Here is a 22,392-nt window from a genome sequence, read left to right as displayed (position 1 = left end):
CAGGACCCAAACGCAGGGAATGATGCCACCCACCAAGGGCTGGGCCTCTGCATATCAGTTAACATTATCAAGACTGCCATTTCCCCCAATCACCCTGTCCTCCCAGACATGCCCATAAATCAGCCTGATCTTGACAGTTCTCATTGAGACCACTTTGCTCAGATCATTCTAGATTGTGTCAAGTTCACAATAAAAGATAACCATCTCATTGGCTTTAAATGTTATCCTATCATTTTTTTAAAATTAATTTATTTTTTATATTATGTACATTGGTGTTTTAGCATGTATGTCTGGGTGAGGGTATTGGGTGCCCTGGAAATGGAATTACAGACAGCTGTGAGCTGCCATGTGGGTAGTGAGAATTGAACCTGGGTACTCTGGAAAGGCAGCTAGTGCTCTAATTGCCGAGCCATCTCTCCAGCCTGACATTAAGACATTTTTGTTTATAGCATTTGATGTACATACATATCAATAAAAATCATTTTTAAAAGCATACTTATGATAAGTTTATCTAATCCTGTGTGGTAGAAAAGGCACAACTCTAGTACATGTGCCATAGAGAATTACGTCATTAACCTGGCTTGATCTTGGTTCTTGGAAAAAACAACTCTTTTAAAGAGCCTCCTTAGCTTCAAAAATATTTTTTAACAATTAAAGCTTAAGAAAAAGTTGGATTTTTATAATGAAAATACACATAAATCTTCTGAGTGTATACATATCTTTTCCCCTTTAAAATAAAGTTATGCCCATAATACAAGTTTGATGAAATAATGCTGCCACACTTTTGAGAGGCATTCAACATCTGTGGATTTGATAGAGCTTCCAGATGCTGCTTAAAAGATGACCGAAGAACCTGAGATTGAAACAAAACAAAAAACAGTATATACATGGGAAGAGTAAGTCTGTAAAAATTCTCAAAGTAGGTAGGTCTTTGAGCCTAAAGCATTTACTGTTATTTTATATTCTAAAGTGCATAGAGATTGTTATTTTTAAACACACTGCTGGAGAATTTATGTAAAAATAGAACATTTTATTCTTTCTGGCAAAAGTTGGTGCTGAATGCATTGGCTGTCACAGTTAAGTTTCAGTCTATCTCAGGAAGGGGCAGGGCCTTTTGGACTGTGCCTGTGCAGGTGATGGTGGTGAATTCCGGCATTTCATATAAGACTCAAATATCTCCCTGGAGTAAAGGATTATCCGAAGTTACAGATTAAAGCAAAGCAGAGCTGCACTTTGCCTTTCTCCTGACTTTCCCTACTCTAACACACAACTCGGTTTCACTCCCATTTTAAACAGATTACTGTATCAATTTTTATTATGTTTTTATGAATTTAAAAACATTCTACAAATATAGTATTCTATGCAACATTAATACACTAATATTTAGCAATTTGTTTTTAGAAAAAATAGAGCAAAATTATTCTGAAAATGTTTTTGAATATTTGAAATAAGATACTTCTCAGATATTTGACTTTTTCTACAAAGTGAATTTTGTCCAACTAATAATCCATCTAAGTAATTTACTTTGTTTTTCTTTAGATCACAAATCAAGACAAACCACTCTCATTTGGTATTTCCCTTCAAAATCTCAGCATGCAGGTACTTTGTTCAAAAAGGAAATGTAACTTTTAGCTGTGTAGTATAGTTGGGTATATGATTTTGATTATGTGAGCGTCAGAAATATACTAGGTGTATTTATATGGTTCTTCTGTAAGTCACCCTTTTCATTTTTCTGTGTTTTTCACTTTTATCTTTGCCGCTACATATAGTACAATTCAACTTAACTCCAGATCAGTATTACATCTTCTATTTGATTTTGAGTATAATTTTTTGTTTGTTTTGTTTTGTTTTCTGGTTTTTTGAGACAAGAGTTTCTCTGTGTAGCTTTGTGTAGCATGAATCTTGACGACGCCCACAGCTTTGTGCCTTTTCTGGAACTCAGTCTGTAGCCCAGGCAGTCCTCAAACTTACAGAGACCCGCCTGCCTCTGCCTCCTGAGTTCTGGGATTAAAGGCGTGCACCACAACTGCCCGGTTGTGTATAGTTTATTTTTAAAACATGGTTCTGCAAGTGAAAAAGAAAAGGGAGTGGAGGGGGTGGGAGAAGTCAGAGATTATTCAGTAAAGTGGATGGTTTCTGTTGTCAGTGCTGCTGGCAGATTGAAAGTTGTAGAGAATTACTATTTGTATTTGGTAATATGAAAATCATTGCTACAATAACAACAGTGGTTTTATTTGTTTAAAATACTTTATGTGTATTTCTGTGCGCCTGAGTGTATTTATGTGTACAATATGCACATGACAGGAGCCAACAGGAGTTAGAAGGGAGTATTAAATCCTTTGGAACTAGAGTAACAGGTGATTGCGAGTCGCCATGTGGGTGCTGGGAACTGAACCCTGGTCCTTTTCAAGAGTCATACTTGTTTCTAACCACCGAATCATCTCTGAAACCCTACAAACAGTGGCTTTAATTGTTACATTCAGAAGTTCCTGGAAACTTGTCTGCCATACCAGACTCATATAGAGTTACAAACTCTTGGGTTGCCATCCTGATGTATGTGTGTTTGCATGTTTATTATTAGTTTTTGTGATAGTGGGTCTTACTATATTAGATAAGCAGTCTACCATTGAACCATATCTCCAGTGTGAAATCTGTGCTTTAAAAGTTGCTCTTGGTGATCATAATTCATGCTAAAATTTGGGAGCCTTACTAGCCGTCATTTTTTCTTTTTCTTTTTTTGTTTTTGGTTTTTTTTGAGACAGGGTTTCCCTGTGTAGCTTTGCACCTTTCCTGGAACTCACTTGGTAACCCAGGCTGGCCTTGAACTCACAGAGATTCGCCTGGCTCTGCCTCCCGACGCTGGGATTAAAGGCGTGCGCCACCACCGCCTGGCTAACCGTCATTTTTTTCACACAGCAGTGTGAACCATCTTTCCAAAATCAAGAATCTGGTGAGGAGTGGTGGCACAGAGCTGGTATCCCAGCATTCTGGAAGCTGAGGTAGTATTATGAGTCTGAGTCCCTTTGGGCTACATATCCGGACCTTTTTTGGAAAGAAAAATTGATATGCAAATAAAGATTTGATTACTGTATTTCCAATTTTTATTTTTAAATATTTTAAGTGTTTTGGTTTGAACCTATGGCCTTCTGCAGCATTCCTTGATTAAGTATTCTTTATTATAAACCTAGTCTTGTCCTCAGTGACTTTGATTACCCTTAGTTTAAAATACGTAGTCTTGTCTTTTTATTGTGTAAAACCTTTGAAATCTGACCCTAGGTAACATATTTAGTTTTTCCTCTTTTCTTCCTGTGATTTGTTCTCTGGCCATACCTTGGGCCTTTGTAAAAAAACAACAAATCAAAACAAAACAAGCAAACAAACAAAACTACGTATTCCTGCCTGGAATCATAACCTTGTAACATGAATCTTAAATGGTCTTATTAATGAAAAACCAACCTGGTGCCAGCTATTGGGGTAAAATCTGAAAGATCAGAGACAGAACAAGCCACAGCTAACCTCACCTTGCCAACTTCTCAGTTGATCCTGTTTCCTCTAACTGGAAGCCTCTGAGTCCTCATCCAAATGTATCTCAGCTGACCTGCTGCTAAAAGCTTAAAGGCCTCTAGTTCCTGGTCCTCAGGCCTTATGTACCTTTCTGCTTCCTGCCATTACTTCCTGGGATTGAAGACATGCATCTTTCTCAAACAAAATTTGAGATCTCAAGTGCTGAGATTAATGGTGTGTGTCACTATGCCTAGCTGTTTCCAGTATGGCCTTGAATTCACAGAGATTCGTATGGATTTCTGCCTCTGGAATGCTAGGATTAAAGGTGTGTGCTACCACTGCCTAACCTCTATGTTTAATATATTGGCTGTTCTGTTCTCTGACCCCCAGATAAGTTTATTGGGGAGCACAATATATCAACCACATAACCATGCAATGAGAAGTTTTTATTCATGGTGTATGGACTATTGTTATCATAAAGCTGTTCTTTCTGTATTCCTTTCAACAAACGTACTATTTTAGGTTAGTCATTACATCTTGCACACCTCTGAGTTTGATTTTTTTTTTTTTTTTTTTTTGGCCATGTTCTGTCTACTATATATTGGACCTCCAAAATTACCTGTTTGAACTTGCTTATTTTTGCTTGTTTTTGACCAATGATTTCCTTGAAAGCAAAGGGTTAGTGGTTTGATAATAGTATTTTCGACTAAATGATAAGTTTTCAAAGGCATTTTTATGAGAAATTGGTCCTAGGGTATGGTAGATAATGACTTACTTTGTATATAATGGTTTTTTTTTTCCTTTTTTCTTTTTTTTTTGTCCTCATCAGACAACTGATCAAAACTGGATTCCATGTTTACATGATGAAACTGAGAAACTAGTTCGGAAGGTAAAATAAATTCTAACCCATGGATTTGGTGGAAGAGCGCTTTGGAAAGACAGATGATGATGATGATGATGATGTTTTGGTGTGTGTGCATGTGTGCAAACATTTGTGTGAATTATGTCTATTTGCTTTATTTAGGATTAAGACTCAAATTACTTGAGACTTCTGAGCATAGTAAAAGTTTAAAATTTCATTAAAAAAATTAACAGACATGTAATAAACTTGATTTAATTTCAGCTAATCCGATTAGATAATCTCTTTGCTTACTGGAATGCGAAGTCTCAGATGTATTATCTGAATGATTATAATGAATCATTGGTAAGTAAATATTTATGTGTATACTTGTTGTATCATATTTTATATAATATTTAACTGCCAGTCAATAATCCACCCTTAGAATCAGTATTACTTCTAAACAAAATCCAGTAGGATTTTTAGAAACAGAACTAACTGGAACATTTTTTTCATAATAGTTAATGATACATTCTTAGCCATTTTAATTTTATTCTGATGAGGTATGAATCATTTATTTATCAGTTGCTCCTAAATATTCTTGTAGATAATAAAGTTTGTAGGATGAAAGTATATTTGCCTAAATATGAATAAAACAATTTATCTTTTCATAGGAAGCCTTAAAAAATGGTATTGTCAATGAAAATATTGTTCCAGAAGGTTATGATTTTGGTAAGTTATTAGATAAAATAAAAATATAATTAGCAAAATTAGTACAAACTTATGTTAACATTGTTGATATACTAGATTATTTTATATTAAATTTTCTCCTAGTTAGGTATGTGTGTATACATACATACATACATACATACATATATGTGTGTGTGTGTGTGTGTGTGTGTGTGTGTGTGTGTGTGTAGTTAGAGTTTTTCTGCCTGGCCCACAGTCAGGACAAATCTCTCTCACCCGCCAGGCCCATAGATGTTCAGAACCAACCAAGTAAACACACAGAAACTTATATTGCTTACAACTGTATGGCTGTGGCAGGCTTCTTGTTATCTACTTCTTCTGTCTTAAATTAACCCATTTCTGTTAGTCTATACTTTACCACATGGCTTGTGGCTTACCGGTGTCTTTACATGTTGCTTCTCCTGGCAGCAGCTGGCAGTGTCTCTCCCCTCAGCCTTCCTGTTCCCAGCCTTCTCCTCTTCCTTGTCCTGCCTACCCTACCCTCCTGCCTGGCTACTGGCCAATCATTACTTTATTTATTTTAACCAATCGGAGCAACACATTTGACATACAGAATATCCCGCAGCATATATGAGGTTAAAATATACTTATCTTTTCAACATATTTTATTGTTGGAATTTTTGGTTACTTTTCAAAACTACAGGAAAAATGTCTAACAAAAGAGAATGTTAATGAATTGAATTAAAAATTAAAGATTATTCAGTATCGAGTATAGTGATGTTTACTAAAACACTTCAGAATCACAAGTGCAGTTTACTGTAGCTAGGTGGTATAGCCATAGTGGTATGATCTTTCTGTTTATAAAGTATCCAAATAATTTTTTTTTTCCTGGGGCTTGCCTCAAACTTATGTTAATCTTCCTGCCCTACCCAAATGCTGAGATTAAAGGCAGGAACTACTATATCTCACTTACAATTTTGTTTTTTTATTATTCAGTTATTTTAAGTGAGCATATATTACTCCCAATCCCCAGCCCCCACTATGTAGTCCTGGCTGTCCTGGAACTCACTGTGTCATTCAGGCTGGTATCAAATGCACAGATAATAGATCCTCCTGCCTCTTCTTCCCAAGTGCTGGGATTAAAGGCATGCACCTATGTGTCTGGCCTACATACTAATTTTATGACAAGTTAATTACTAAAATACAGAAGAAAGGAATGATTTTAAAAACATTTTTAGCCATGAGAATACTCAATAAATGTCAATTGTTGATGCTTAATTAAGTTCTTGAATTTGGCTTCCTGACATTTAAAGCATAGAATATCCTTCAGAGTTTCCCTGGCATCAGTGAAATACATATCCTTTATGTACTCCTATGTGCTATGTGTGCTCTTTATCCTCTTTATAATTTCCCCAGCTGGCACTTCTGCCAGCTCTTGCAGTTTTGTTATTGTCTTTGTTTTTTGTTGATAGTGCTGGGGATTGTGCCCAAGCAGTCCCTTTGTTACTAAGCTACATGCCCAGTCCTTTATGTCAAAATCTTATTTTCATTATTTTGAAGTTGTTTTTATTCTTAATTCTTTCTCAGAGAAAATATGAGCTCAGATAACTAACATGTTTATGATTCTCAGATATATTTAGATTTGACTTATATTTTCTGTACATTAGAGTATTGAAGAAAGAATATAATTAGTAACTGTAAAAGGGGTTTGGAATAACAAGATTGGCTGGTGAAAAGTAGAAAGAATGCAGATGTAGGAATAGTATGAAAGGAATGAACCCTATGTTTGAGCTATGGATAGTTTCTAAAGAAGATCCTCTGCCTCTCAGGACTAAAACCCAGACCACGTTGAAAATGACATGAACAGTGTTGAGGTTCAGAATGTCTCTGTACTATTGTGTTAGCAAAACTTGTTAGAAATCCAGCTCTAACTGAGGAGACTCATGAAGATGTATCTTCCTGTCTGTGCTCAATGTAGGACAGGACTGTACTGCTGTGCAGTACAAAAGGCTGATGCTGAAGAAGTCCTTTGTGCAGTAGGAACCGGAAGCCAGAGAAGCCATCTTATATCAGGGCTAGGTGTTAGTGAACTTGGCCTCTGTAGAAAGAAGCCTGTTAAATGAGCACACTGGGGGTCCTGACAGTGTGATTCCTTCTGTTGATTCTTTTAACATAGAGCATTAGACCAGCTAGTAAAGGAAAAAACATACTAAAATACTAGTGACCTAAAACTATGTTTGTTTTGTTTTCCTTTTTAAAGCAAGCATTGAAAAGTGAATTTGATGTGCATAAATTGATAGCTTCATACTTGTAGGGAGGCAAGGAGGACTGACTTTTCTGGTTCATTTCCTCCTTGCATTCTACATCTTCTCCTTTCCTTTCCTTCTAGTTAATGGGAGAAATAATACTGCCTTATATGCTGAGCTAGGAATGATCAAGTAGAACATGAAAAATTAATGATGCAAGAGATTTGATAGGATTTCTGGATTGATGTGGAGAAGGGGTTGGCATCTGTTACATAAGTGTAGAGTTTTGTTTTTTAGGGACAGGACATAATCAGTTTATCTTTAAGATAGTTTTGTTGTAAGAGAAGAGTCTTGGTATTGACTGGATCAATAGAGATGGTAATAGTTAATAGTTTTTTCAGATTATGTATGCATGGCATTTTAAAACATCTTAGGTACTGAAGGCATTTGAAGAAACTATGAAATAGTGCTGTAGAAGAGTGGACTGAATCCAGCATTGTTTTTGAAGTATGGTTCAAACTAGCAGCATTATCATCACTTGGAAGGTTGTTTGAAATGCACATTTTTAGGCGTCTCGAGGGCCCTTTGCATCTGACTCTCTCTGGGGAGGCTTGGCACTAGAGAGTGTAATAAGCTCTACAGGTGTTTCTGATGAGTTCTCATGTTTGAAAACCATTAGGCCTAGAGTAGGTTAGACATGCTAAAGGGCCATATAATCAGATATTTTACATTTTGAAGGCCATAGATAATCTGACACATAGCCCCTATGTTTCTTTGAAACAAACTTTTAAAAGTGGAAAATTCATCCCTGGCTAACTGGCCATCAAGAACAGGCTGTGAATGGATTTATTTGGTCAGTGTCAATAAAAATAAATAAGTCAACCTTAAAAACAAAATTTAAAAATTGATGATGAGTCTTTAGCAGGGCAAACATAGGCACAGGGAGTGCTGTGTGACTTCCCTCCCTCCTCCCCCTCCACGGCCCCATAGCATTAAGAATTCACTTAATATTTACAGAATTGAAGTGAGAATAGTGAATATGATTGTTTTATGATCTTTTCTTTTCTAGCCACATGTGCTGTTAGGTCCAGGTGTGGAATTGGGTTTTGCTGATCAAGTACTGATATAGTAGGAAGGGCAAACTCTGTTGTTGTTTTTTTGTTTGTTTGTTTGTTTGTTTTTTGGTTTTTGGAGACAGGGTTTCCCTGTATAGCTTTGCACCTTTCCTGGAACTCACTTGGTAGCCCAGGCTGGCCTCGAACTCACAGAGATCCGCCTGGCTCTGCCTCCGAAGGGCAAACTTGTTGAGGGAATGGTTAAAATAATTGATGAGGGTAGAATTGGAGAAGAAATGAAGAAAGGCTCATCATTGGGTATGAAGTTACATTTAGTTGGAGCAAAAGGTTCTGGAGTGATTTTCCACAGTAGACTGATTCTAGGTAACAACATGTGTATTTTAGAAAGCTGAAAATGAGGCTAGAGAAATGACTTAGCCTGGTTAAGAATGCTTGCTCTTTAGCCATGAGGACTAGAGTTTGGATTCTAGCACCCATGTGGGGTGGCTTTCAAATGCCTGTAACTCCATCTTTGAAGGATCTGATGTTGTCTCTCAGCCTTGCTGAGCACTCCCAACTCCCCCAGCCCATCCCAAATAGTTTTTTTTTTTAAAGTGAGGAAAAATACATTGAAATTTTAAATTATTATACCAATGTGTAATTGCAGTGTGTGTGTGTGTGTGTGTATACATATATATATATATATGTATATATATATGTGATATATATATATGTATATATATATATATATGTGAGAACAGCACATGGATCCCATTAATATGTATAAGTTCTATGTTTATATCTATTAAAAACAAGGAAGAAATAAATAAAAACCTTAGTTTTAACAGTGTAAGGTTGGCACTGAAGAGATAAGTCAAAGGTGAAGGGTGAAGGGGAGGTGGCAGATCAGTGATTTTTTTTTTTTTTTTTTAGGTCCATAATTTTCAAGTATTGATTTGTTTTCTAACAATATTTATGTTTACTATATGTATAAAAGATGTTCTTGAGGTGGTTAGTACAAGCACATTATATTATCTTTATATACAACTTAGATTATAATTCAGTAGTTGATCCTTTTCTAGATTATACTGTCACTGCTCTCCCTCTGCACATTTATGACTTTTGCTGCTATCATTTGATACAAGCAGATCATTCTGGATGAATTCATTTTCTCCCACCTATTTATGCAAATTGAAAGGAGAACATTTACAGAGAAATTATCATATGTTGAATCAATATTCATTTCTAATATTCTTTAAAATTCAATTAAGTCTAGAATTAAAATTAATTCTTGTACTAATTCATGGAGAGTTTGTCTAACCAGACTCTCAGCAGTGTGGGTGTTGGGACTGTGGAGAACCTGTGAAAGAGGTGCAGAGAAGTGTTCTAGCTGATCTCTTTAGTGCTTGGACGCGTTTGAAGTAGAACTCTAACTTTTTTTTTTAATTTGTATTATTTTCCAGTTTTTCGACCTATATCTGCTACTGCCAAACTTAAGATGAACCGGCGATCAGATTTTGACTTTTCTGACCCCAAAATAAACCTGGAGGTTGAGTTACATACCATAGTGATTGAGTTTAATAAACCGCAGGTGATTTTCTTTGATGACATTTAGATTGTGAGTTATTGTTTGATAAAAGCAAAATGTTTTCTGAAATTCAGTTACATAAGCGTTCCCTTAACAACTCAATAATGTAAATTTTTCCTTCAATAGTGAACAGGAACCCCGAAACATTGAAAAGCTTTACCTTTGTTTCTCTAGTATTTCAGTCTCATGGAGCTTCTCGAGTCAGTGGACATGATGACACAAAACCTGCCATACAGAAAATTCAAGCCCGATGTGCCTCTTCACTACCATGCTAAAGAATGGTAAATGCTTTGGTTGTTTTGAAAATTTTATACAGTGTTAACTAATTTTACTATTTCCAGTACTTAAGATTGCATCAGAAAACCAAAATATACCATGTTTTTTAAAGCTATTCTAAGATTTGGTGCAAACTGATTTGGAGCTAGGAATATATGTTATTCCCTTTATGTGTTAGTGAATTGACTCAAGAAATTATTCAAACTGTAATTTACAACTAGAAATCTTGAAATACTGTAGTTTTCGTGTCTTGTAGAATGATCATTGTTTTTTAAATAATTAACACTTATCTTGGTTTGTTTTCTAGCAGTGTTCCGCTCCCTTACCCCTAACCCTATCTTTTTTTCACCCCCAGACTTCCCTATTTGACTCATTAGACCTGTATTAACTCAGCTTGAATTTTAGTAACTGAGATGGTTTTGGGAGGCTTATCCATGTTACCCCTTTTTTAAATTTAAAAATTTTGTTATTCTTTTTTAAGTTGTAGTTCAGTTTCTAGAACTTGTAGGACTTTTTAAGATAACTATTTGTATAATTATTGACTAGTTTTCCAGTTATGCCCTAAGTTGTGCAGAGCTAAATTTTTTAACAAAATTGAATGTTTTGTTTCTTTTTATGTTGGAAGATATAGTAATAATTAATGGAATATTGCTGTAAGTAGAGTGTTCTGATAGAATACTGTTTCCATGGTCTCCTTATTGTAGTTACCCATGTTAGAGAAAACAAATTCAGTTGTTTTGGTATTGTTGATTTGGGTGTAAGTATGGGATCTCACTATTATTTTTTTTTAATAGGTGGGCTTATGCTATACATGGTATTCTTGAAGTAAATGTTTGTCCCCGTTTACGGATGTGGTCATGGAAGCATATTAGAGACCATAGACAAAAAATGAAACAATACAGAGAATTGTATAAGAAAAAGTTAACAAGTAAGAAGCCATCTCCTGAAATTCTCATGTCTTTGGAGGTTAGCATTTTAAAACAATCATTGAATACTTTGCTGTGCATAATTTCTCCTTAGTGGGTTGTTTTTTTTTTTTTTTTTTTTTTTAATGTGTTTGTGTGTGCAGGCTCACTGTGGTACGGGAAGGGAGGTCAGAAAATAACTTGGAGTCCCATTTTCCTTCCTGTTAGTGAGTTCAGGTGGTCAGTCTTGGTGGCAAGCACCCTCACCTGCTAAGCCACCTCTATGACCCTTCTTCCCAGTTTTTAGTAACTGTTACTTTTTGATTACTTAGTCTGCTCTTTACTGATCATATTCTGTCTCTTTTATTTGGATATTTTTGTGCTTTTACTCTTTAACTGTGTAATAAATGTAATAAAATGGTGACATTCCCCAGTGAGCTTTTGAAATTTAGATTTTTTTTTTCAGTTCAAAAGGATTTGGGTTCATATACACTGTAATGTGAAGTTTCATGTTATATATTTTGTAAGTCTCAAAAATGATTGCTGTATCACTTCTAAACTTCTCTGTTGATGATCTGGTAGATGATGTTCTTGTTGTCGTCTTACTGTGTATTAGTGGAGCTTCTCTGTTCTTGTAAACTCCTTCTTATATATGTGCCTGTATGTTCCTGCTCAGCCACCCGTCCTGTTTTCTCTCTGCACTTCCACCTTAGTCCATCACCCTTGCATGAACTTCCCTGATTTTCTGCCTGTACAGATAATTTGTATCTTAAGTTTTTAGTACCTATAGTCTTAATCAGCAACATGTTTAATTATCTTCCTTGAGCTATAATATGTTTTATGTTAGTCTTTTAGCCTTGTGGCATAGTCTAAAAGGAACTTTTTTCAAAAACAGATATAGTTTGGACAGATCAGGGGTTACTAGCTTCTTGAAAGTGGTGTAGCCATTCGGAGTCTAGATGAATTTCTAGTGGAAAATTCAGAAAAGATTGAATTTTTACATTTTTGTTTCAGTTTTAAGGTATAAGACTTCCTGAAGACAAGGAGTAATGAGGAATTTTTGGATCTAGAGTCCTTGTGGGTGGTTTCATATTTCCTTATTTAGTTATGGTCTTAACCAGAATCCTCTAAGTATACTTGATGACACAATTCTGAGTTGTGCTGTTTTCTAGACTAATAGTAAGTCATAGTTGCTTTTTTTGGAGGTAAAAGTTGGAACCTAAAACTTGAAAGTAATCCTGGGAAGGCACAGATGCGATAGAAGTATAGCTCCTCTCAGTTTGTGTCCATAGCTGCACAGTTGGAAAGAGCAGAAAAGTTCAAGTAGTTTTGAACAGATTTCAAGGACATGTAAGCCTACTTGTTGAAATACCTTAATAATGATATCAACTGTACATATAAGATGAAGGATTACATTATTAATTAATAATGGTTGATAGGTTTACCTTTATTTATAATTAAAACCCTGATGAAAGACATTTTAAAGAGTACATGTATATGTATATATCTTTTTGAATGTATCTCTAACTATATTTATAGAGATTATAACTATATTCATAATAGGGATGATTTCTCTGTTTACAAGTTACTTTGTTCTATTTCCCAAGCTTCTGTATGTGTGTGTGTTTATGTAAGGAAACATTGCATCCTAGAATGTAAGAGATAACATATTGATGATGGTCTGTTTTTTGTTTCCCACTGTGTTTCCGTAGTGTAGTAGCTTATATTCTAAAACTGAATATGTAAAATCACTATACAGCTAACACTTTTTTTGTTTATATTTTCAGGAGTTGGAGAAAACCTTGGATGTTTTTAATATAACCATAGCTAGACAACAGTCAGAAGTTGAGGTAATTTCAGATTATCAGTAAATTTATAAAAAATAAATCAAATGTATTGATATTACAGGTAATATTATTAATATTGTTCAAAGTACTGTTTTATGAAGAGTTCAGATGTGCCTTTTGTGTGTTACAAAAATTTGATAGTTTTTCTAACACTTGTTTAAATAAAAAAATTATTTGTAAGTAATTGAGCCTATGAAAATTCCAAAGTTCATATGTAAATGTAAAACTAAAACCCACTGCCTGCAATTTCTGTATCTTTTTAGGCCACAGGTAGAATAATATCAAAGTCTTGTTTCGTAAATGTTATAGTTACCGTGTTATATTGTCAGTATGTGCATTTATTCAGCTCAAAAGAGCTTCATTTTGGAAATACCCTGCTTCTATTTCTTTTGATTGCTAAAATAAGGATCATTTGTCATCTATTGGAAAACTTACTTATTTTAGGTAAAGAAAGCTGGATACAAGATTTACAAAGAAGGAGTAAAAGATCCAGAGGATAATACAGGATGGTTTAGCTGGCTATGGACTTGGTCAGAATCAAATGCTAAACAACCACTAGAAGTTAAACCTGGAAGTATGTTCTTTTCATTTTACATTAGTATAGTTTATCATCAAGTGCATAATCATAAAATTTTTCAAAAAATTGTACCCAGAAGATTTCCTGTGTCCTGGCCTGCCTGTGGACAGGACAAATCTCTCCACTCATGTCTCCCAAGTAAACACACAGAGGCTTATATTAATTATAACTGCATGGCCATGGCTCAAGCTTTTTGCTAGCTCTTATATCTTAAATTAGCCCATAACTATTAATCTGTGTAATGCCACATGTTCCATGGCTTTACCTGCATCCCATTACATTTTGCTCCGTGGGTGGCTTGCTGGCTTGTCCCACCTCTGTGTCCCCCTTCTTCCTGTCTCTCCCTTTGAATTTCCTGCCTGACTCTAAGCCGCCTTGCCATAGGCCAAATGGCTCTATTTATCAACCAATCAGAGAAACACATATTCGCAGCATAGAGAAAGATATCCCCCCATCAGTAAGTATGTATTCACAACAATAAATTGTTTAATTTATTATCAAAAGTATAAAATGATTGTTATTTTCAAATATATGTTTATAAATAGTTCACGTAATTCTGATACTGCAGAAAGCTTTACACTGGGAGCACTCAGTACAGCACATGTGGAGTGGTAATAGTAACTATAAATCACAGAGTGCTTTAAGCCACTGGAAATTTTTCTTGAAGTTGATTCTTGGAAAGATTTTTCCCTTCTTCTCTCTTTGGGATGTGCATGTGTGTGTGTGCTGTGGAGTAAGCCATGCCCTACTGAGTTGTTGCCTCTGCCCTTAACCATTTTAATAAACAGGCCTTTGTTTGTTTGTTTGCTGTGCGGTCCTCTGTATTGCCATAGCTGAGGTTAATATCCCTGTCTTTCTGACTCAGATCATGACTAGCTGGGATTACAGACAACATGCTGTTGTACCCAGTCAAGACTTTTGATTTTTACCCAAATAACGAAGATCACAGCTTTGGAGGGTTAGGGACTTGGCATATGATATATCTTGGATTTACATTTTTTTTGGTAGTATGGCTGTGTTAGGTGTGCTAAATCTGTTTTATCCATCTGTAAATTGAGAGGAAATTAGGATACTTTATATACTACTTTGTAATGATTAACATAGTGCCAGTAAGTTCTGGCTTAATACAGAGACTGAAAAAATTATATTGCTAAGATTTCGGTTACTAACTTACTTTATTTAAGAATCATTTCTAAAATTGCCAGCATGAATCTAATAGTTATTACTTGTAAAAGGAATTACAATAACAATTAAATTTGTGGGCTGGCAAGATGTCTGAGTGGCTTTTGTATCCAAATTTGGTGATCTGAATTTGATTCTTGGGTCCCATGTAGTGGCAGGGAATCAACTTCTCAAAATTATCCTCTGATCTCCACACACTGTGTTATGTGCTTACACACCTACACGCACACCCACACCCACACACTAAATAAAACAAAATCCATTTTGGTTTTTCTATAAAGCCAGGTAAATTATATTTGTTTTATATTGTTAGTAATAAGACCATAAAACATTTATGATTTATAGTTCTTGAAGAAATGTTGACACCTGAAGAAAAAGTTTTACTTTATGAAGCAATTGGTTATAGTGAAACAGCAGTTGATCCAACCTTACCAAAAACAGTAAGATATTTTCTTGCTTTATATCTTTTAATGTTAGATGTGCCTGCTGTAATTTTTTCAGAAATTTTATGTTACTAGTTTTTTCTGTGGTCTTTCTTGGGGGTATATAAATAGAGCATTACCTTAATTCCAAAAATATGAATAAAAATATTCTTTTAATTTTTCGGGTTATTGTAGTGATTCTTTGGTAAATGAAGGATTGTTTTAAAAGTATCTCTGGATTTGAAAATAAAGGAATTACGGGAATAAGATTGTTTTGTTTATTTGTACCCCCATCCTCACCTCTATTTTATTATGGATCTTCTCTAGTTTGAAGCCTCGAAGCTTTTTGTTCACTTGAAAAGTATGTCTATTGTTCTGAGAGAAAATCACCAAAAGCCAGAGCTCGTAGACATTGTAGTAGAAGGTCTTAGTACTTTGATTGTGCAAAGACCGGGGGCACAAGCCATAAAGTAAGTATGAATTTGTTTTCTTTCATAGGTTACATAGCACTAATCTGAATCTAAAAGACAGAATTTCAAATGCTTTGACTAGTGACAGGAAAATCCACACCTGACTTGATGTGGTGGATTGCAGTAAAAACACAGGCACACTAAAAATATTATATATGATTACCTTTAGACTATATATTGTAAGGAATATATAAAGTATAAATAAATTCATGCTTAGATCTGGGTCCAATCCCCAAGAGATCACATCATCTACACACAAATATTCAGGACCCCCCCCCCCCAAATCTGGAATCTGGTTCTAAGCATTTTACATAAAGTGGATCCTCAGCTTATCTCTCTCTCACCCTCTCTTCTTTATCAGGCTATTTCATGAGGGCAGAGAGGAGGGCCACTTTGTGAAGCTTAGGAGTACAAATTTTCTTGCTTGGATCAGTTAACAGGTGGCACAGTGGTGATTTTAAATGGCACAATTATGTCATGTGCTCTTTTAGTGACTAGAATGTGAACTGACAAGAATGTAGCCAAAGACTCATAGGCTGGAGGTGAGGCTTCATCCATGTCTTTGTTCAGCGTATCAAGGTTTTCACACATGTTGTACCATGAACATCCTGGCCCATTGAGTATGGTTCTGGTGTTTAAACATACAAAAATTTGCATTATTTTGCAAGGACACTTAGATTTCTGAAGGGTCATTTTAACAACATGAACATTTTAATTATAGGTTAACGTTGAAACATTTTTGTAGGATAGGATTTCACTATGCCAGTAATAGAGTTTTCAAACTGGTCAATAGTTTTAAAAGCACACAAAGCAAAAACAACACCAAACATAATAGGTGGTACTGGGAAAACAGCTCAGTTGATAAAGTCTTGCTACACAAGCATGAGGGCATGATTTTGAGTCCCAAAACCCTTGTAGAAAGCCGGGTGTGGTAGCAGCAGTCTAATCCTAGTGCTGCGGAAGTCATACAGGAGTATCCCTGAAACTCACTGCCCATCCAGTCCTGTTGAATTGGTGAGCTCTCAGTTCCAATGAGAGACCTTGTCCCAAAAAAACAAGGCATACAGCTTTCAGCTTTTGTCTAAAAAAGTTTCCCTTTTAAGGTTGGAGTTGAGTTGCTGACTTTACAGCCCTTGGTGCTGTGATTTCATTCACTCTTCTGTGTTTAGGCACTTAGACTTTCCCGTTCTATGGAATTCTTTAAATTTTTTGGAATTATTAACGTATTATATTCAGTAGAAAGTAACATGTTAATAAAACAAAGAAGAACACTAAAGAAAAATTAAACAGTAGTATTTGACCATACAGAAAGAAACAACAAATGTTGCCATTTCCAGCACAGCTCCAGGACAAATGTGACTGGGATGGTGAGGGAATGAAGAAAAGACAAACACAGACAGACACACAAGTTGGGATTGGGAGGACAGGGCTCTTTGGTGGAGAAACTGCAGCACCCCAGAAACTTAGTGCATAGATTATATACAGTTTGAACAGAGAGGTATTGCATGCAGTTAAACAAAGGAACAGAGTTACCATATACAATGGAGTAAAGGAGGCAGGTTGACCTGACCGTAGCAGTAGCAGTTTCTGTAGGAGAATAGTCTCCAGGCTACAGACCCAAGGGGAGAAAGAGAATCAGAACATGGAGCAGAGGGAGCTTTGCCGCTCTCCTGAGCCATACCACCCCCGCCCAAGGTGGAGGAGCAATGGGCAGATTTGCCATTTTCCTATGGATTGACGCTAACATCCTTGGCATAGCTGGATCTCGTGAACAACATACATTCACTTAGGACTTAACACTTTCAAAATATGGATTTTAATCTGGGTCTACCTTTTTTTTTCTTTCTTCAAAACATTCCCCTCCTCTTTCTTGCCACTCTTTCTCCTGTCTTCTTCCTTCTGTTTTTTGAGATAGTGTCTTTGAATTCTTTTTTTTTAAAGTCTTTTTTTTTTTATTATTTGTGTTTTAATTTTACACATCAGCCATGGGTTCCCCTGTCCTCCCTCCTCCCGTACCCACTCCCTCCCCCCCAAGGTTGTTCATGTAGATCTCATCCATTTCTCTGTCATTCAGTGATCCCTGTGTTCCTAGGGTTGTATTTTCTAGGTAGCCTCCCTGGAGATGTGTAGCAGTCTAGTCATCTTTGTTTTAGTATCTAGTATCCTCCTATGAATGAGTACATACCATGTTTGTCTTTCTGAGTCTGGGTTACCTCACTCAGGATGATTTTTCTAGATCCATCCATTTGCCTGCAAACCTCATGATGTCATTGTTTTTCTCTGCTGAGTAGTACTCCATTGTGTATATGTACCATATTTTCTTTATCCATTCTTCAGTTGAAGGGCATCTAGGTTGTTTCCAGGTTCTGGCTATTACAAACAATGCTGATATGAACATAGCTGAACAAATGCCCTTGTGGTATGATTGAGCATTCCTTGGGTATATGCCCAAGAGTGCTACAGCTGGGTCTTGGGGGAGATGGATTCCCAATTTTCTAAGGAAGCGCCATATTGATTTCCAAAGTGGCTGTACAAGCTTGCATTCCCACCAGCAGTGTAGGAGAATTCCCCTTGCTCCACATCCTCTCCAGCATAAGCTGTCTTCTGTGCTTTTGATCTTAGCCATTCTGACAGGTGTAAGGTGGTATCTCAGAGGCATTTTGATTTGCATTTCCCAGATAATTAGGGATATTGAGCAATTCCTTAAATGTCTTTCAGCCATTTGAACTTCCTCTGTTGAGAATTCTCTTTTTAGTTCTATATAGCCCATTTCTTAATTGGATTGTTGGGGATTTTGATGTCTAATTTCTTGAGTCCTTTATATATTCTGGATATCAGCCCTCTGTCAGATGTGGGGTTAGTGAAGACCTTTTCCCATTCTGTAGGCTGACCCTTTGTCTTGTTGACCATGTCCTTTGCTCTACAAAAGCTTCTCAAGTTTCAACAGGTCCCATTGATTGATTGTTTCTCTCAGTGTCTGTGCTACTGGTGTTATATTTAGAAAGTGATCTCCAGTGCCAATGCGTTCAAGAGTACTTCCTACTTTCTCTACTATCAGGTTCAGAGTAGCTGGATTTATGTTGAGGTCTTTGATCCACTTGGACTTAAGTTTTGTGCACGGTGACAGATATGGATCTATTTGCAGCCTTCTACACATTGACATCCAGTTATGCCAGCACCATTTGTTGAAGATGCTTTATTTTTTCCATTGTACATTTTTGGCTTCTTTGTCAAAAATTATATGTTCATATGTGTGCAGGTTAATGTCAGGGTCTTCAATTCGATTCCATTGGTCCACATGTTGGTTTTTATGCCAGTACCAAGCTGTTTTTATTACTGTAGCTCTATATAATAGAGCTTGAGGTCGGGGATTGTGATGCCTCCAGGGGCTGTTTTATTGTACAGGATTCTTTTGGCTATCCTGGGTTTTTTGTTTCTCCATATGAAGTTGAGTGTTATTCTTTCCAGATCTGTGAAGAATTGTGTTGGTAATTTAATGGGAATTGCATTGAATCTGTAGATTGCTTTTGGTAAGATTGCCATTTTTACTATGTTAATCCTGCCTATCCATGAGCATGGGAGATCTTTCCACTTTCTGACATCTTCTTCAATTTCTTTTTTCAGGGACTTAAAGTTCTTGTCATGCTTAGGTCCTTCACATGCTTAGTTAGAGTAACCCCAAGGTATTTTATAACATTTGTGGCTATTGTAAAGGGTGATGTATCTCTGATTTCCTTCTCAGCCTGTTTGTCTATTGTATATAGGAGGGCTACTGGTTTTTTTTTGAGTTGATCTTGTGTCCTGCTATGTTGCTGAAGGTTTTTTATTAGCTGTATCAGTTCCTTGGTTGAATTTTTGGGGTCACTCATGTATACTATCATGTCATCTACAAATAGGGAAAACTTGACTTCTTCCTTTCCAATTTGTATCCCCTTAATCTCCTTATGTTGTCTTATAGCTCTGGCTAGAACTTCAAGTACTATATTGAATGAGTATGGGGAGAGGGGACAGCCTTGCCTTGTTACTGATTTTAGTGGTATTGCTTTGAGTTTCTTTCCATTTAATTTGATGTTGGCTGTTGGCTTGCTGTAGATTGCCTTTATTATGTTTAGGTATATTCCCTGTATTCCTGATCGCTCCAAGACCTTTATCACGAAGTGGTGTTGGATTTTGTCAAATGCCTTTTCTGCGTCTAGTGAGATGATCATGTGGTTTTTTTTCTTTGAGTTTGTTTATATGGTGTATTACATTGATGGACTTTCGTATGTTGAACCACCCTTGCATCCCAGGGATGCAGCCTACTTGATCATGGTGGATAATTGTTTTGATGTGTTCTTGGAGTCTGTTTGTCAGTATTTTATTGAGTAGTTTTGCACAATGTTCATCGGTCTGTAGTTCTCTTTCTTTGTTGCATCTTTGTTTGGTTTAGGAATCAGGGTAATTGTAGCCTCATAGAAGGAGTTTGGTAATATTCCTTCTGTTTCTATTGTGTGGAACAATTTAAAGAGTATTGGTATTAAGTCTTCTTTGAAGATCTGGTAGAAGTCTGCAGTGAAACCATCTGGTCCTGGCCTTTTTTTGGTTGGGAGACTTTTAATGACTGATTCTATTTCCTTGGGGGTTATTGGACTATTTAGATGGTTTATCTGGTCTTGATTTAACTTAGGTATGTGGTACCTATCCAGAAAATTATCCATTTCTTTTAGATTTTCCAGTTTTGTGAAGTAGAGGTTTTTGAAGTATGCCCGATGATTCTCTGGATTTCCTCATTGTCTGTTGTTATGCCCCCCTTTTCATTTCTGATTTTGTTAATTTGGATGCTCTCCCTCTGTCTTTTGGTTAGTTTGGATACGGCCTTGTCTATCTTGTTGATCTTCTCAAAGAACCAACTCTTTGTTTCATTAATCCTTTGTATTGTTGTCTTTATTTCTATTTTATTGATTTCAGCTCTCAAGTTGATAATTTCCTGGCATCTATTCTTCCTGGGAGACTTTGCTTCTTCCTGTTCAAGGGCTTTCAGGTGTGCTGTCAAGTCACTAGCGTGAGATTTCTCCAGCTTCTTTATGTGGGCATTTAGTGCTATGAACTTCCCTCTTAGCACTGCTTTCATAGTGTCCCATAAGTTTAGGTATGTGGTGTATTCATTTTCATTGATCTCTAGGGAGTCTTTAATTTCTTTCTTTATTTCTTCCTTAACCCATTGGTGATTCAGTTGAGCTTTGTTCAGTTTCCATGAGATTGTAGGATTTCTGTAGTTTTTTTTTTTTTTGTTGAAATCTAACTTTAAACCATCGTGGTCTGATAGAACATAGTGGGTTATTCCAATTGTTTTGTATCTGTTGAGATTTGCTTTGTGGCCAAGTATGTGGTCGATTTTAGAAAAGTTTCCATGGAGTGCTGAGAAGAAGGTATATTCTTTTTTGTTCAGGTGGAATGTTCTGTAGATATCGATTAAGTCCATTTGTGCCATAACATCAGTTAAGACCATTACGTCTCTGTTAAGTTTCAATTTGGCCGATCTGTCCAGAGGTGAAAGTGGGGTGTTGAAGTCTCCCACTATTAATGTATGCGGTTTTATATGTAATTTAAGCTTTAGTAATGTTTCTTTTACATATATGGGTGCCCTTGTGTTTGGGGCATAAATGTTCAGAATTGAAACTTAATCTTGGTGGATCTTTCCTGCGATGAGTATGTAATGTCCTTCATCATCTCTTTTGATTGATTTTAGTTTGAAGTCTATTTTGCTGGATATTAGGATGGCTACACCAGCTTGCTTCTTAAGACCATTTGATTGGAAAGTCTTTTCCCAGCCTTTTATTCTTAGGAGGTGTCTGTCTTTGAATTTGAGTTGTGTTTCTTGTATGCAGCAGAAAGATGGGTCTTGTTTTCGTATCCATTCTGTTAGTCTGTGTCTTTTTATAGGTGAATTAAGTCCATTGATATTAAGGGATATTCATGACCAGTGATTGTTCGTTCCTGTTGTTATTTTTATTTTTTGGTGGTAGTGTGTGTATACTTCTCTTCTTTGGGGTTTACTGCTGTTGTGTTATCTATTGCCTGTGTTTTTATGGGTGTATCTGCCTTCCTTAGGTTGGGATTTACCTTCTAGTGCTTTCTGTAGGCCTGGGTTTGTGGATAAGTATTGTTTAAATCTGGTTTTGTCTTGGAAGGTCTTGTTCACTCCATCTATGAGGATTGAAAGTTTTGCTGGGTATATTAGTCTAGGCTGGCATCCATGGTCTCTTAGTGTCTGCATTATATCTATCTAGGTCCTTCTGGCTTTCAAAGTCTCCATCGAGAAATCAGGTGTTATTCTGATGGGTTTGCCTTTATAAGTCACTTGGCCTTTTTCCTTTGCTGCCCTTAATATTCTGTCTTTATTCTGTACGTTTAGTTGTTTAATTATTTTGTGGCGAGGGGACTTTTTTTGAGGGTCTAGTCAGTTTGGTGTTCTATAGGCTTCTTGTATCTTCATAGGCATTTCCTTCTTTAAGTTGGGAAAGTTTTCTTCTATGATCTTGTTAAATATATTTTCTGTGCCTTTGAGTTGGTATTCTTCTCCTTCCTCTATCCCTATTATTCGTAGGTTTGGTCTTTTCATGGTGTCCCAAATTTCTTGGACATTTTGGGTCATGACTATTGGTTTTAGTGTTTTCTTTGACTGGTGAATTTATTTCTTCTACTGTATCTTCAACCCTAGAGATCCTCTCTTCCATCTCTTGCATTCTGTTGGTTATACTTGCCTCTGAAGTTCCTGTTTATTTACTCAGATTTTCTATTTCCAGCATTCCT

The 22,392-nt window shown here is 36.2% G+C and overlaps 1 protein-coding gene across 3 annotated transcripts in view; it reads left to right on the top strand.

Moving 5' to 3' along the window:
- Vps13a (vacuolar protein sorting 13 homolog A) overlaps positions 1-22,392 on the top strand; it is a 215,148-nt gene that overhangs the window by 20,224 nt on the left and 172,532 nt on the right. For all 3 annotated transcript variants that reach the window (XM_036206892.1, XM_036206900.1, XM_036206909.1), the window contains exons 7-17: positions 1,540-1,599; positions 4,334-4,393; positions 4,628-4,708; positions 5,017-5,074; positions 9,797-9,924; positions 10,096-10,202; positions 10,992-11,163; positions 12,890-12,952; positions 13,394-13,523; positions 15,054-15,148; positions 15,458-15,600. In XM_036206892.1, coding sequence (XP_036062785.1) covers positions 1,540-1,599; positions 4,334-4,393; positions 4,628-4,708; positions 5,017-5,074; positions 9,797-9,924; positions 10,096-10,202; positions 10,992-11,163; positions 12,890-12,952; positions 13,394-13,523; positions 15,054-15,148; positions 15,458-15,600 — 1,097 coding nt within the window. The remainder of the gene's footprint in view (positions 1-1,539; positions 1,600-4,333; positions 4,394-4,627; positions 4,709-5,016; positions 5,075-9,796; positions 9,925-10,095; positions 10,203-10,991; positions 11,164-12,889; positions 12,953-13,393; positions 13,524-15,053; positions 15,149-15,457; positions 15,601-22,392) is intronic.

Source organism: Onychomys torridus, chromosome 1, assembly GCF_903995425.1.
Source record: "Onychomys torridus chromosome 1, mOncTor1.1, whole genome shotgun sequence".
Lineage (NCBI taxonomy): Eukaryota > Metazoa > Chordata > Mammalia > Rodentia > Cricetidae > Onychomys > Onychomys torridus.
The sequence above is the reverse complement of the archived record's forward strand: the minus strand, read 5'-3'. Positions and strand labels throughout refer to the sequence as shown.